Raw genomic sequence first — 16740 nt, 5'->3', positions numbered from 1 at the left:
CATGAAGTATAGATTAACGATTGTCATCATACTAACTAGAACATTAGTTGTAGTTTAGGATACATGAAGTATAGATTAACGATTGTCATCATACTAACTAGAACATTAGTTGTAGTTTAGGATACATGAAGTATAGATTAACGATTGTCATCATACTAATTAGAATATTAGTTGTAGTTTAGGATACATAAAGTACAGATGATGGAATGATTTCTGCAGATTATATCAGGGTTCTCTTTAATATGAAGTTCAAGGTCTGTAGATCCAATTGTAATGATGGTGAAATTGTTAACTGATGTTTTTTTGTACGATTGAAATGTGGAGTGACAGGAGTTCACCAGGTTAAATTATTATTTTACAATGAGCAAGCTATCTACTCAGATCAAAACTAAAATTTAACCTGGTAATGAGATAACTTATTAAACATACTTTTCTTACGATCTTATAAAGATTATAATTCACTGATTTACCAGATGTGATCTAAGTAATCTACAAATGCTTTTCCAACTAAAACTGTTTTCACTCAGCATTTCATATATAAATTTGTTTGCCTTACTATTCAAGTCATTACCATGATTAATATTCTGATCATATTCTTTAACTTAATTCATGTTTTGTGTGTGTTTATTCCACTGCTTATTCACTTTAAATTTCATTTTCTCAAATATTAATTGAATTTTACCTAACTTGTACTTACATATGTATGTAAGTCAATACATCTTGTTGTCAGTCTTCACTGACGAAGGAACAAGTGTATTCCGAAATGTTCAACTCGTGGAATAAAATGTTTAACTCTTTCAACCATGTTAATCTTCATAGGTATACATCATGAAAATGATTTAGAGATTCAAACTGCAAATTTCAATGTTACCTTGTTCGAGTAAAGCTGACGGAAGGAGATCTCCTGAGGCCCTGATTTCATCAAATTTTGATAAAATTGTTTGCAGCCTATAAATAAATGTATAGTAAAAGATCATTACAATACTTAGGATATATAAAAAGTGAGTTGTAAACTCTCCAACAGAAGACATAACATTGTTTGTTTGTACCATTACTTTCAAAAGTAGAACTTTATTTCATCTATCTATCTTTATTCATTAAACAAAATATACTTTGACAAAAATAGCACTGCAAGTGTTGTGAATTTTATTATTATTCTTTCACATTATATTATAATCAAACATGAGACTTAAGTCACAGTTCTGACCCATCTTACTTCCAATTACTAACAGTGCTCATACACTCTTTTGTAAATCTTTAAAACCATGAGTATATGTGTAATACAGAGTTAGCTAGATTATGTTAAAATGATTTTTGAATATTCAAATCAGAAAGTCACGTAACAACTACAGTTGATATAAAGTCGAAGTAAAATGGCATTTTAACATTGCTTGGCATGTCATAGATAGCGTGATGCCATCAGAAACTGATTGGTTTTTGGAAGGGTATCTAACAGCTCTTTTTGATGCAAGATGATTATACATTTAGATCATAAAAATGAATTTAAAATTTACAAGATGGGGATATCCCTTGTATATAATTTCATTGTAAGGCAAAGAAATATGGATCAACTTGGGAGACTAGGAACAACTAGAAAGAGATTTGCAACAAGTCTGTGGTAAGCAAAGTGCAGCATCTTGTAACAGTTTAGAATCCAAGAATACAAAGATCAGTGCAAAAACCATCCAGGTGCTCCAGTTAATAGTATTCAACACAATCAAGAAGGATCTCTACATCTGTAAATTTAACGCAAGTCACGTGCAAACAAGTTGCTTACACAACATAAATGTTCAACCACTGCATAACTCAAGCATCTGGAGAATGAAATGGGTATTAATTTCATATGATTACACACTGGTCAAGTCGCCAGACACAGTGCCTATGTATTTCTGTATGATTGTTCTGTTGAAACAAGTGTTTGGAAAATATCGTACACTAAACTCATTTATGGAGAGCATGCAGGGAAAAGTGGTGTGCTTTTGATAGGACAGTCTTACAATGGAGTCTTGTATAAACTACTCTGCAGGGCTTTTGTCAAGAGGCAGAGTCATCACAAGCTTTACTGGATGTGGTGACATGGACTGTAATGACGTAGTGAGGCTCCAAAATCATTTTAATGTACTCAACCTCTGTAGTGCATATTCTCATGCACAGATCCCAATCTGCTAAATAAAAAAATCCATAGATCTCCAAATTATATATTAGTCACTCTAGTATCTAAGTTGATTCTTTCTTTGGAATATATGTGACCTGGATGTACCTTAGAATCTTGGTGAAAAAAATACCCAGACTGTTTAAAAACACATTTAATCAACTTGAAAATAAGAAAAATTACCCATTTTTCTGTGTAACTGAGTGAAAATTGTACTTAATATAATACATGTCAAACATATCATAGGGAAATATATTTGTGAATGTTCAAGTAAGAAAAGGTTTGAAATATTCTACTGAACAGGAAAATAATAATGATGGAATGACACAAGAATGTTGTAAAATAAGAAAGCTAACCATAATGTGAATATTTCACATTCTCTCAGATAAAACCAAACCAAACAAATCACTCAATGATAGATATGTTTTCATTATAAATGAAAGAAAACCAATTTAACAGTTGAATGTGATCTATTTATTTTCATCAACATGTGAATCATCATTGATAATAACAGAAACTAATGATGAAAACAACTGGTTTTAAGTTTATATAACAGAATTTAGTTACTGTATTTGATCTTTTTGTCTGAATAATGACTTTTTTTTTCTTGAAAGCTAGATTTCTGTCCAAAACATGACTACCTAAAAACAGCATTCCACATTATAGTAGTGTTCATACTGTTCCAACCACATCTATTTGAATTATGAAGAAACAATCAGAGGAGCTGAACCACTACTTTGAATACACTGTATGTAACAATGACTGGGAGAATGCTGCAAAGCTATATCACAAGTTCTGAAGAAAGACTGTACAATATAACTCTGTAAGCAAACCAGCACAAGCCTTACAACACTGGGCTGCTTTAGTCACTCTACAAGCACACACACACACACACACACACACACAATGTTGGATAAGATAAACAGATTCAGAAACAAATTATATTTCTATGAAGATGAAGCTAGGATACTTTTATATATAACTGGATTACACTGGATATACAGTGGCTGCTCAATAAACAATCAAGTGCCGCACACTTCATTATTCCAGTCACACCTTTAAGCCCAAATAACCAACTGCTAACATTGCAAAGCAACCTAATGATCCAATAGGGTCGATAGTCTAAGAATACACCCCATGCCCCTAAAAAAAAAGCTGGTAAAGCACATTGCCTTGATACTGGTACACGTGAAGAAATTCATTCTGCATACGGATTGAAAAAAATTAGACGGGAACATTGATATGCATTACAAATTTTTTGGTTGTTACGTTTCACTTATGGCCTGCAAAAATGGGAAAAATCCAAAACCAGAAGGAGAAAAACTATAACACATATCAAAACTGTATTAGACTATTTGATTATCTTAACATTAAATGCACTTGTTTTCAACAAAGTTTTCAGATTATCTTCTCGTTCCTCCAATTATAATATAGTGTCTGTTGTGTAATGAAAATAAAAATCATGCTTTCTCAGTGTAGAGAAAAAAATTTCCATAGGTAAGAAACTATATAATCATCCAATAATAATAATACGTGGTCTCATCTTGAAATTAAAAATATTAGGTTATAAATTAAAAGTGGAACAAATAAACATATTATCAACACCTTGTGAACCTGATGAGATGGATACTCATCATTTTAAACAACTGATTCAAAATACAAACAACAAAAAATATGGAAGTAGTTGTTTGATAAAAATCATGTCAGGCTACAGTCTACCGGTTTTCTAATCTTTACTTACTTTCAACACGCAAGACTATAACTGATTTTCTTAATTGAATTTCAGGCCTAAAAACAACTTAACCCTATGTGCACAGGTGGAGAGTCTAGGAATTATGTTCAAAATTTAATCAAACAACTTTATTACAAACTTTTGTCAATACACTTGGTATCAAAACATAGTTAGTAAATGAAATTTTAATACTATATAACTTTTAATTTCAAATTAAAATATTTAAATAAATTGTCTTTCTTCACTTTTATGTACCACTCGACGCTAGTCCATTCCAAACTGCTCATTTAAACATTCTTTACATCCCTATTTGAGGTATACTAAATCTAAACTGCACACATCATACACAAACAAAATTCAGGTATGAATCTAAGTTTCAAATGGACAGCAACTGCCTGTTGTAGAAACCTACAAATGTAAGGACGACGTTTAGAAAGTCTTCCACCTTTCGTCTTCAGGCAGAAATACTTTCAAAATAAGCTTCGATTGGAGTATGGGAGTCCTTACCTTTTTCCAGTTTCAAGCCACAGGGGTCATTGACCATGGAGGCACCCATTTTCAGTATAGGAATTATTATAACTTTTCAGTTTTGCAAAGAGAATGCTACAGTAGCCTAAGCTACAGATACTTGTGAGAACATATATCTGTATTTTAGATTGTAAAGATTGATATTTATGTAAACATTTTTAATATGAACACTTTTACTTTACTTGAATGATAAAACAGAAACGACATAAAAAATGTTTACAGCCTGATGTGTCTTGCTCTTAAGACATGGTAGCTTAGTTAGCTAAAACATCTGCCCAGTAACTAGGATCATTTAGTTGTATCCTAAATATTAACAATTTTCACCTCTCAAGGTGAGGTGTCAACCTAAAAATGTCTATAAACAAACCACTTAAAACTTCCATTTTCAATAAAAATTGAAGGCAATAAATGTTTTCTCAGCTTTACAAACTAATTAGCATATCTTAATAGTTGTACCGATGAAGTGCAAAATGACATTATGGTATCTTAAACCTTAGCTGGCTAAAATATCTGCTTAGGTAGCAGAATCACATATTCTTTTTCCATCTGTTCTCAATTTTTACTTAAATTCTTACTTTTAAATAGGTGAAATTGATATATTTAATATTATTAACTGTATGCATTATTTAAATTATACTGGAATTAGGAAATAGTCATTGTAGTTAATGATTATGAAAACCTTTACATATATCATATTAAATAGTAAATATTGAATGTTTAAGCTGTTGCAGTCTAATAATAGTCTGTGACTTCTACTGTATTATTGTTTAGTGTCACTGTGTATTCTCTAATGTAATTTTGCAATTAGGCCATCAGTTAATATTTTAGCTACATTTTGAAGTTTAAGGTCTATTTATTCATGTTTTGTAGTGGCAGCCATTTAACATTTATTAACTGTGCAGTTAAATTGTTTTCCAAAAAATTTTTAACAGATAAATGTAAAATTGTGTGGTGTTTGTTTTGCTTCAAAATTTCAATACTTACACCATAAAAATAAAATAATCTCCTGATTTCATTAAATATATAATTTTTGTCTGGGGTTTAAGTATTTACATGCTTGAGGGTCTGCTTTTGCTTTAGTATCGATTTCTATATCGTGGAGGGTTTACTGAAGAATATGGAAGTGCTAAAACCAACAATAAGCATTCAACAGTCTCATCATCAACCAGTTCAGAGTCAATAAATAGGAAGAGGAAAGAAGTACCTGGTATTAACTTTCAACAAGAATTTGTAAGTTGTACTTTCTGTTTGTTCACCTTTTTTATTTTATTGTTATCCACTTACTGAAATATGATTTGATGATGTGTACCCAATTTGAGACAATAAAGTATTAAGATTGCTTGAATATGTAATGGAGGAAAGTTATTACAGATTTAACATCATCAAAACATTTTACATTTGTTACTTTGTTAAACTTGTTTTTTAAGAGTCTTCTAACTAAACTGAAATATGATTTGATGACTATTTGATTTGAAAATTATTTTTACCTTTTACAGTATATTAGTATTTGATGAGGTATTATTAAGGCTAAAAGGGAAAATTTTATAATTGCTAAATCTGTCTGTAAATGTCATGCAAAGGACAGATAACTTTGTTTTTAAATTGTATGTTAAACTTAATGTTCCATAATGTGCTCGATAAACTTAAACAAACTTTTAGGCATTGAAAAGTAAACTTCTGTGTAATAAATATTCTATTGCAAAATATACGGTATTATTAAATTAGTTGGCCTACTTTAAGATAATAATTCAAAACTAATCACCAGAAAAGTATAATGTGTATGTGAACTAATGTAATGATTTTCCAATGCTAAAAGTAATTATCATTAGATAACACTGAATGTGAGATTAGCACAGCCAACCTGTTAGGTTTAAAGTGACCACCATTCATCTCTGCTACTGCTTGTATTTGTGAGAGAATGTGATACACAGCATGATACAGTCATATTTCCAGTGATTACATGTTACTCCTTACATGGTATGATGTGTTATCTTTCAGATATGTAAATGTAACAGGCATGTCATATTAAATCAAAGACCTGAGATGATCCCACAGTCAAAAATAAGAAGTGGTGAGAACTGGAGGCTGTGCTGGTGTGGAAAATGTCTGCTGAGTACTCAGTCTGTGAAAGTATGTCCATCAGTATCCTGACAATGTATGATATGTGAAGTGGAGTACTATTTTGTAAGAAGATTGAAGTGAAGGAATGATAATGTGTTCTAGCACATAAATCAGGAGTGTTCTATGTCACAAATAAGTTAATTGTGGATTCCTCAGAGAAGTGAGGCTAAATGACAAACTTGCTCTTGAATCCAACCAACATTGTAGCTTCTTATCATGCAATTGCCATTGCTCAAAGACACGTGGATTGGTTTCTCCTTAGATTACACAATTACAGGTGCTTACTTAGCCAAAGAGGGAAAATTTGGACTCAAATCAGAAATAGCAGTGCAAAGTCTGATTGCTCATATTAATCTTTTTGGTAGTATTTCAAGGGTAGTCTGTAACCTGTAGGACTACAGTATCATTGTCTTACTCATAACTTTCCAGGTTGTTGATTGTAGAAAACTCCCAGTATGTTTCATTAATGAAGTCTTCTTTGTTTGCCATTTTCACATCAGTAGTGTCTTCATGCTGCATCAGTACTATTGCTGTTTCTTAATTAATGTATTAAAAGAACAATTCTACCATAGAGAAAACATATTAGGAGAAATTTCAAAAGGCAGAATGAATATTGATATGTTTCCTGTTAGTTTTATACAGTTAGTTTGCAAATATTATATTCAATGCTTCCTGTTGATCATTCTTTTTTTTTTTGGCACTGGAATCATATTTCTCTTTGGCTCATTATATTATCAGTGAAATATTGTAGTTTTCTGTTTATTAGTTTTTCTGGGGGGCCAACTAAATTTATATTAACCCTATGGTTGAAAGACTTATCTGAAAGCTAGTTTTCTCTTGACTGTTCTATAGCCATCTTTACACGGGGAAGCTTCTGACATCTCATCCAGCCAGCCACTGCAAGTAAATGGTGGAGTTTGGAGTAAGTACTTGAATGTGCTTTTGTTGGTATTAAGGGTTTGAATTAATTTACGTTGACACTAGTATTACTTGAATTATTGAAGGTCAGTGTTATTAGCTTCAATGAGTATGTATATTTAAATATATGGTTGTTTAATCATGTCAGTTTGAGTAGAGTCAGTTTCACTTGACTTAATAACACTTCTCAAAAAAGTGATGTTTCTCTACAATTACTAAATCTATTAGTATTAAATTAGGCAAACGTTTTCTAAATGGTTAATTGCTGTTATAAAAAAAATATTATTTTTAGCCTAATTTATCTGACTGTTTTGTGTGTGAAATTTCATAGTAGTTTCCATGAAACATGTTTTCATATAGACAAAAATGATATTTACTGCCTAGACATCCCTTTGTTTTTGTACTTTATCTATAAAACCTTCCAAATTCATAATGTTATTTTGTTTCTCTTTTACACAAAGCTCCACATCAAGCTATCTGCACTGTGTTAACAATGTAGAAACCAACCCCAGATTTTAGCATTTTATATCTTTAAATCTACAATTGACCTCCTTGGGGACTCCAAGCTCATACAGCAAGTTTTCTTGTGCTGAATATACAGCTTTTACTATTGTTGTTAAAATAGCACCATATATAACTCTTCGCTGTACATAATCACTGAGAGTCTATGATAAAAACTACTGAAAGCTGAGAAGTAAATAAGCAAAGTAAAGTTTTCAATTGTTATTGCTCAGACTGTTCAGTTTTACACATCTAAATAGTTTAATCTCACTTAACATTCGTAAAGTTGTTTCTTATATTTTAATTTAATTATTTGAACAATAAGTTATTGCAAAAACAACCATAACTTTTGTAAATTTGATGTATGTACTTGCAGTGAATTTGAAGGTCAATCTCAGATTGTCCAAGCATAGCTTACTTGGAAGCTGTACTGTTACTAAGACTAATTTTTTGCAGTGAGTTGTCTATGAGAACTTTTTTATGTGTGAAAATAGATACAACATTTACATGTATATACTATAATTCTAGGAATCCATGAATGAAAATAAAGGAAAATATGTTCTTATATGTGAGCCACACTACATTTGTCATATCCAGTGCTGATGAGGCCTTTTGCCCAGTAATAGAGTTCATAGTAGTGGTCCAGGCACTATATACATTTATAAATCACATTTTCTTGAAAAATGACTGTTATGGTATGAACCAGATTAAGCAAATGAATTGTTGTTCTTTTCTATTTTGTTTAAATCACTTACAACCAGACTAAGGAAGCATTAGATAAGCATTAGTAAAAGACTAGTTCCCACTAAAATAAAATGTTAAAACTTGCAATGGGACTGGAAAACTTTTGAAGGTCAATTATAGTGACATGACTGATTCATCATTACACATGACACGAGAAGTATTTACTCTGCTGTAACATTCATGCTATTATATTTCTTGTAAACATGGCTTGAAAATGATGTGGTTCACATGGGTACCACATGACAAGCTAGATATATATGTCCCATTCACAAAGAAGGGTGTAAACTTAGAAAAACACGATGAAAGTGTGGAGTTGAAAAAAAATATATCACATCATTCACTTTGGAATGTGACATTCTCATCTTGTAATACAGAGTCTAAAACCTTGGGACTGGAGGCACATTCTAAAAAATCTTAAATGTGCATATTGCAGCTCATACACATAAAAATAAAAAAAGTTGGAAAACCAAATGATTGAAACTTTTTTCTGTATGTATTGATAAACTCCAACAAATTTAACCATGTACAGAGTAAATTATGTAACTATTGTCAGTGTTAAAAAACTGAATATTGTTCAGGAATATTTTTCAATCAGTTCTTGGATGTAGTAGTACTACTACTAATTGAAAATGCTTAAAGCAAGTGGTACAAGTACTGGAGACAGTAGGGTCCAAGTTTTTGTTTTATCAAGCATTGATGTTTAGCATTTATTTTTTTCATGTGTGAACTAAAATCTGGAGTGAGACATTTTTTTTTGACACCAAAAATATTTACTCTGGCCCCCTCAAAAAAAATCACTAAAAAGTTAGAATACTGATTTTATCACTAAAATATTGTTTATAAGCATATAGAAGTTTCACATGAAAATGGTGCCAGCTTATCTTAATTTTTCTATGCAAGTAGAAACAAAACTTAAAACATAATCATAGTTAGGTGTGGAGCATATCAAAGAAATATTTATATATGAAGTTTAAATATTTAATTAACAGTATTTAGCAAGCAGAGAAGTTTTATGTACATACCTCCTTTGACATAATTTCACTATTATATACCTAGAAATATTTAAATTTTCATATGAGAGTGTGTTCCCTAATTTTCAATGATTTTGTATTTTTATTTTGAGGGAAGCTTTATAAATCAAACTTGATGAGTTAGAATCAAATTTTTACAGGGGTTTGTGAAAGTAAACAAATCTCCACTTTGTAATTTATTCTCATTAATTAATGAGAATAAATTATAGTTTCGAGAAAAGCTTGTTTTCATGTTACTGGTTATAAAGTTAGTGGGGTTTTTTCTATAGAAAATCCTGTGAATGCCAAAGTGCATGGAACAATTCTCACTAAGAACATTCATCTGATACAAAGGCCTGTCAAATCTGAGTTAGGAACGGAAATGCGAAACAAAAGTTTATCTGGCATGTATCATTTTATTTTTCTTCTGTGAAATGTGTTGACTCAATTATTAGATTAAACTTAAGTGTTTCATTTCATTAGCACAATTGTAATCCTTTAATAAAAACTGTTAGAGCCTAGAAAAAACAAAATTTTTGATAGTCTAAAACAGTTACAAAAAATTTGTTTGATATTTTTGTAAAACTGATATGAGTTTTCAGGAATAGCCAATTTTAACTGACAGCAAAATGTTAGATTTCTAAAGGCCTTTTTCTAAACTGATTTAAATTGAAAATGAAAAGATTCAAGTCTTCTTTATGGATAGAAACTTAGTTTAAAAACCTTAATATTATAAGAATGAAGCATTATATAACAATGGCCTTTAGAAGACTTCTCAAAAAGTGATGGTTAAACCCTTTGAAATAGCTTTATGAATGGCTATAGACTGAACAATAAATTTTTCTTATCTATTTTTTAGTGTATGAAAATTAGTGCAATTAGAAAAACAGTCTCCTTATGTGGCAAAAACAAAATTATATATATATATATATATATAGAAATTGATAAAACACGTGTCTGTGGGTCTACGTGACTGCCATAACTCCAAGAGGAAAAAACTTAGAAACCTAAAATTTTGCACTCATATTAAGTTGACCCTGAGGGTGTGCACCTGGGTGTTACTTATCTTATCCACATGCGTGTGCTTCTTTTTAATGAGGCAAGCTAGTGAAAAACGACGTAGAATAGAAGTGGTTCCTTATGTTATAAATATAAATCACATACAGATAGACAGAAATGCATGTGCATGTCTATGTGACCACCATAGCTCAAGTGGACCTTGAGGGTATGCACCTGGGTATCATTACTTATCCATGTGCGTGTGCATATCTTTTTATGAAACAAGCTTGCGAAAAACCACATAGAAAAGAAGTGTGACCACTATAAAACCAAGAAGCCTGAAATTTTGCACCCATACTAAGTGGACTGTGAGGGTACAAACCTGGGTGTTGTTATTCATGTGCAGGCACATCTTTTTAATGAGGCAATCTAGTGAAAAACCACAAAGAAAAGAAATTGTTCCTTATATAACAACTTCTAATATATAGAAAAGGCAGTGCATTTTGGTAGTAATACATTCCAACAATGGCTTTTATGTTATGCTGCTTAGCAACAAAAATACAACCTAATTATGTTGTTAGTCTATGTACTGAAAGTAAAAAAATGAAATGTATAAACTACAGAATTGAAAAATATTTATTGATTTCTTAATTTAGAGTCTCCATTGATTAAATTCAGAAATGATTTACTTTTAAGTTGGATTCATATTTTTACTTGCACGATAAATTTCATGCACTTGGCTCTAAGCTAGGTTATCTCATATTATGTCTTTACTTTAGGCTTATTTATTAATTTCTTTAAATCATAACAACATTCACTGCACTTACAAGGTTTCATTAAACAAACTATTATATCTGAATAAATGCATTTTATTTCAAGAAATCAAGCGTGACATGACGTGACACATGCTGTCTTTTATTTAGGTTAGATAACGTGATGTATAGTGGTATGTATAATTATATATAATAATTTTATTATTATCATACCTTTATGACTTTTTTATGTTTCTGGGCAAAAAAGATATGTTTAAAATATTTTTGACTGTTCTTCTATGCTAAAATGGGTTCAGAATACATACACTGACATAGTCATCTAGAACATATCAACCTAATGACCCAAGCGAAGCTTGGTACTTTCACTAGTATATGTCTATAGAATTAAACTTTTTTTTAATTTACTGTTTGCTTAAAATATTCTGAATATATAGAAAGTTTTACTGTGAAAAAGGTACTGTTTTCTGTTCCCATTAAAGTAACAATGTAAGAGATATTTGTGTTTATAGATAAATCTGTCATGCAATAACTATTATTAAAACCATTCATTTGATTATTGTTGTGTTCTGTGTAAAATACAAATTTTATATATATGCAGCCTCTTTCAACTTGTTTTTTTTATTCATTTATCTACTGAAAACAGTCAGGTGTCTTCATGCAGGCAGCTTTGACTCTCACTCTGTTAGCTACTATTTAAATTTTTGTCTTAAAATAAAAATAAATGGATATATTTTCTAATAAATTTAAAAATAATAATAGTTTTCTATGCTTGGTAATTAACATAAAACCATTATTTTCTACAAAATAAGTCACTTCTACTGTTAGTAGTTTTCATTTTGAAAGTACAGATGTAACTTTAATCACTAAGCCTAGTCATTTACAGATGTAGGGTGTTAAGCATTAGAATTTTTTCTGATATGTTTGCTTTTAATAATAAGAATATGTTAAGAGAATAATTAATTTAAAAATTGTATTCTAAATTAATTTATTTTAAATATAGCTTATAGTTCCACTGATATTTGCACATTCTTAATTATGGTGTAACCTTAAAACTGTTAATGGTTTTTACTTCTTAGTTGATGGTTTTGTTAAAAAGTTATATTTTTAGATGTAGATGTTTTGACGATGCCATTGTGAAAGTTTGTTCTGCCATTATTTCTTGCTTCTAAAGGAGTTAACAGTTCACTGGGTATTACAGCAAGTAGTCAAGAACCATCTTCTGCATCCATTGCAAGTCGATCAAGATACTTCTTGCCCAAGGCTATTGTTCCTGCTAAAGTAAGAAACTGAGAACTTTGTAGATTTTTTTTTGTTTGTGAAAATGGCATTGAAAAGATATCATTCAGGTTGTAAAACAACCCAGTGAATGTATGAAATTAAAGCTTCAATTTGCATTTACTTCAATGTTTGTACTAACTTCTAGATTTTGTAAGTTATTTGGTTAAAACATGTAATGAACTGTTACCTGATTTTGAGTAGATTTTGTAAGTTACTTGCTTAAAATATATCATGATCTGTTACCTGATTTTGAGTTTTGATACCGAAATAAGTGGATGCTTTAAATTTTTCTTTTAAATATAGGTTTTCAATTTAGATTAAAAATTTGATACTTGGATATTAGTACCTCAATTTGATTCATTTTTTGCTAAATAAATAAGATTTTTATTTTTTCATTTGCTAGGAACATGTGTTAACTGTCATTTTGTAAGAAGTATTTCCAGATGTTTTGCACACATATGTAAGCTGCAGATCATGGGTTCAAATCCCCATCCCATCAAACATGCTCGCTCTTTGAGCCATGAGGGAATTATAATGTGATGGTCAATCCCACTATCCCCTTCTCTCTACTCTTTCACTGTTAAATTAAGGATGGCTAGTACAGATAGCCTTTGTGTAGCTTTGCGTGAAAATCAAAACCAAACCAAACTTGTATTTCATAAAACGTCACAGCTAAGGGGAGTTTGTGTACAGGTACTAAAATTCTTTCAACATTAATATGTTTTGTAATTAACCAGAACATACTTGAATATGTTGTAAAGGCTACTATAGATCAATATAGGCCAGAAATTTATAAAATGTTTCCGTAGCTAAAACAGTCACATGAATTTTTCATATAATATCTGTGTATTGTTTCAAATGTTTTGTTTTTTTACCCTAATGGAGCAAAAAGAAGACTAGACATTGCCTTGATTTAAATGTACAAAATATTGTACACTAGCAAGATTAAAACTGTGTTTTAATATTAAGCCTAACTATTAAATTTCTTTTTACTGTGGGCAGTGATGTAAAGGGCCTTATTAACTGCTAGTTAAACCTAGGGATCTTCTGCTTGTTTTTGAAATTCATATCATACACACATTATCATTTTGATGCAAGAGTATTTTTTACAAGACCTCAGGTGCATAGTTTTATCTTTTATTTTTGACTATGAGTAGATTAAAGTAGTTTTTTAATCATATGTTTTACCAAAAGAGCAGACATTCTGGTATAAGCTAAAAACCATTCGAGTGCATCAAATTAGACAGTTTGAATATAGTAAATTTTTTTACTTTTGGAGCAACATCAATTTAAAAGATGCATGTATGGTCGTCTGTTCTTTTCAAAGTTAAAAACTTACTTTATGACAGTGGCTTTATTATAATTATGTACATCATGTTGATTGATCCCATAATGGAAGGATTAGTGAAGGTCTGTGTGGTTTGGTAATAGGATTACAGAAGAATTTTCTAATTTTTTTATTGTAAAAAAAAATACTGGTTTAATAGTGTTGTCAATACACTTAGATTTAGAAAAAAGGATTCGGTTAAGTTGTACTTTTTTTGACACCTTTCCTATGTTATTTTTATGTCTCTAGCAAAACTCAAGCACGAAGAAGCCAGTCAGAGAAAGTGTATTATTGTCATCAAAAGTAAGTTGTGTTTGATCATGCAAAAGTTGTGTTTTATTTATTAGTGGTTATCATGAATCATAGTTCTCTGTGCAATGATATTCCACACAAATGACTGTCTTCACTCTTAAAGTTTTTGAAATGACACTACACTTTTCTGTGATTTTATTTTGAAACTTAATTTCATTCAAATTGACAGTGAGCATTTTTTACTAAACCAGTGAAACTGCTGTGGGTACTAAAATTGCCCTTAATTATGGTAGTTTTATGAGAAACATGGAAACTAATCTTCGGAATAAAATCCATATGTGAAAAAAATACATCAATGACACTTTTATGATTTTGGACTGCTGGATCAGAAAGTGTACAAGACTTCTACACTTATGTTAAAGGAGGAAACAATAGGTGTCACTCCTTTTCTAATTTTTCATAACTGGCTAATTAAAAATTAGTTTTAAGTTGTTTTTAAAGAAAATCTCAATTAATGAAAGTAACCATATTAAGCTAAACTTTCACTGTTTCATGAATTGCACAGTTGATTTGTTTTAAGTTTCAAAATCCAAAATAATTAGAAATTATGTAAGGAATGTGTTTAATCTCCTGGCGAGAAAACAATTTACAAAGTAACTAAGACATTATGTTTCAGACAGCACAGAAAGACAAGTCAAATTTCAGCAATGTTATGTTTTTTATATGTACTTTATATTAATCAATAACAAAATATGTTTAGCACTTGAAAAAGCATTGTAATACTCTTATGTATGAAAGTAAAGTATGAAATATACATTTTGATGGATAAAAAAGTATTAAATAGTAATGCTGTAAAAAAGTCTGATTTTTTGTATTTTTTCAGTTTATACATTTTATTATAAAGTTTTTTGTTTAATGTAGGAAATAATGACCAATGGATTTGAAATAGCTGGATTGAACAGTGCTACGTCTTTATCTCAACCATTGTTAAACTCCTCTAGCAGACATGTAAGTTAGTCAGTTTATATAGTTTAAATATAAATAGTTATTATAAAAGTGATATTTTGGATAGAATATGTGTAAAATTAACTCTTTTATTTTTTAAAGTCATAATTAATGAGTATTTGTGCTATTTGTAACTTTATACTCAACACAGACTCTAAGACCTACTTATCACAGTATTACTGTATTTTGAAGGCTGTGAATGAAAATTCATATGGATCCTGGAAGCTTGTAAATTCAGTTTCCAAATCTAAAAATTCCTGAAAATTTTGTAACATTGTCAGAAGTACTGAAAACTAAAATGCCTCGGTGAAATATTTTTATTCAGGAAGTTTAAGATATCAGAAAATATAACATTTTTACTTTGTTCAACTAATTTAAATCCTGTATCTCACAATCTATTAACACCAGGCTAGTGAGTTAAATTTAACAAAACATTTGTAGCTTCTTTCTCAGTTTTGGATATGTAGTCAGTTGCATTGCAGTAATAACTCCAGGACAAACACATGAAGGACTGGCCAAACATTTGATATTAATGAAATTGTTATGTATTAGAATTAATTTTTATAACACATTCAGCAGTTGGTGAATAACATCACACTGGAGTAGTAGGTACAGAAAATGAGTGCAAATTATTTCCCTTATCAACTACTGATGTGTGTAAAACACAACTATCTATTTCATTTTGTCAACTTCTGTAAAAGACAAGTTGATCTTGATATCATTTTGGACTTGAATAAACTTGACACTTGTGTTGCTAAGTCAGTGTTTTTATAGCAACTGTTTTACCTTGTAATTAATAAAATGCATTTAAGTTAGTGTTGAGGCCAAGAAAGGATACCAAATGGCCCACATTGCAACAATGAACATCAACTATTTTTAAAACTGTAAGCGAAATCTTACTTCCTAATTTTTGTTCTAAAAATACATATTATGGTGTACAATGTAGTATGCAATCATTCACTATTTTACTTTTATTTCAAAGCATAAAATGTTGGTGGAAAGAAAAGATTGCATAAATACATACATGAATTTGTGTAGGTTATGCTATGAGAATTAGAGAAGTATTCTGAACTTTACAGAATTAAGCAGAACGAGACAATGTATTTGTATGTTTTGCCATTATTTCATTTATTTTCCCTGTAAAGCCATCATGTTTGTATTAAATGAATTATTTGTGAAATATACAGTTATCTTTATTTTCCTCAATTCTGTAATTATGGAGTTTCATGAAGTATAGACAATTTTAAGTAATAATTATATACTTAACTTTAGCTTACAGGAAGTACAGTAAAGCAATATTACTGACCTTGTAATCATTTTGTGCTTATTATATACACCTGGAAAAAGTTAAGCACCCCCGTGTTTTTTTCAAGTGATTCAGATTTGACGTTCTTGTGACT

General features: G+C 30.2%; 1 protein-coding gene across 1 annotated transcript in view; it reads left to right on the top strand.

The window, feature by feature from the left end:
• LOC106465239 (vasculin-like protein 1) overlaps positions 1 to 16740 on the top strand; it is a 59762-nt gene that overhangs the window by 15036 nt on the left and 27986 nt on the right. The window contains exons 3-8 of the mRNA XM_022393112.1: positions 5493 to 5642; positions 7386 to 7455; positions 9997 to 10110; positions 12650 to 12756; positions 14333 to 14386; positions 15257 to 15343. Coding sequence (XP_022248820.1) covers positions 10089 to 10110; positions 12650 to 12756; positions 14333 to 14386; positions 15257 to 15343 — 270 coding nt within the window. The 5' untranslated portion in view covers positions 5493 to 5642; positions 7386 to 7455; positions 9997 to 10088. The remainder of the gene's footprint in view (positions 1 to 5492; positions 5643 to 7385; positions 7456 to 9996; positions 10111 to 12649; positions 12757 to 14332; positions 14387 to 15256; positions 15344 to 16740) is intronic.

This window comes from Limulus polyphemus, unplaced genomic scaffold (assembly GCF_000517525.1).
Source record: "Limulus polyphemus unplaced genomic scaffold, Limulus_polyphemus-2.1.2 Scaffold1881, whole genome shotgun sequence".
Taxonomy (NCBI): domain Eukaryota; kingdom Metazoa; phylum Arthropoda; class Merostomata; order Xiphosura; family Limulidae; genus Limulus; species Limulus polyphemus.
Note: the sequence above shows the minus strand (reverse complement) of the source record. Positions and strands in the feature narration are given on the sequence as shown.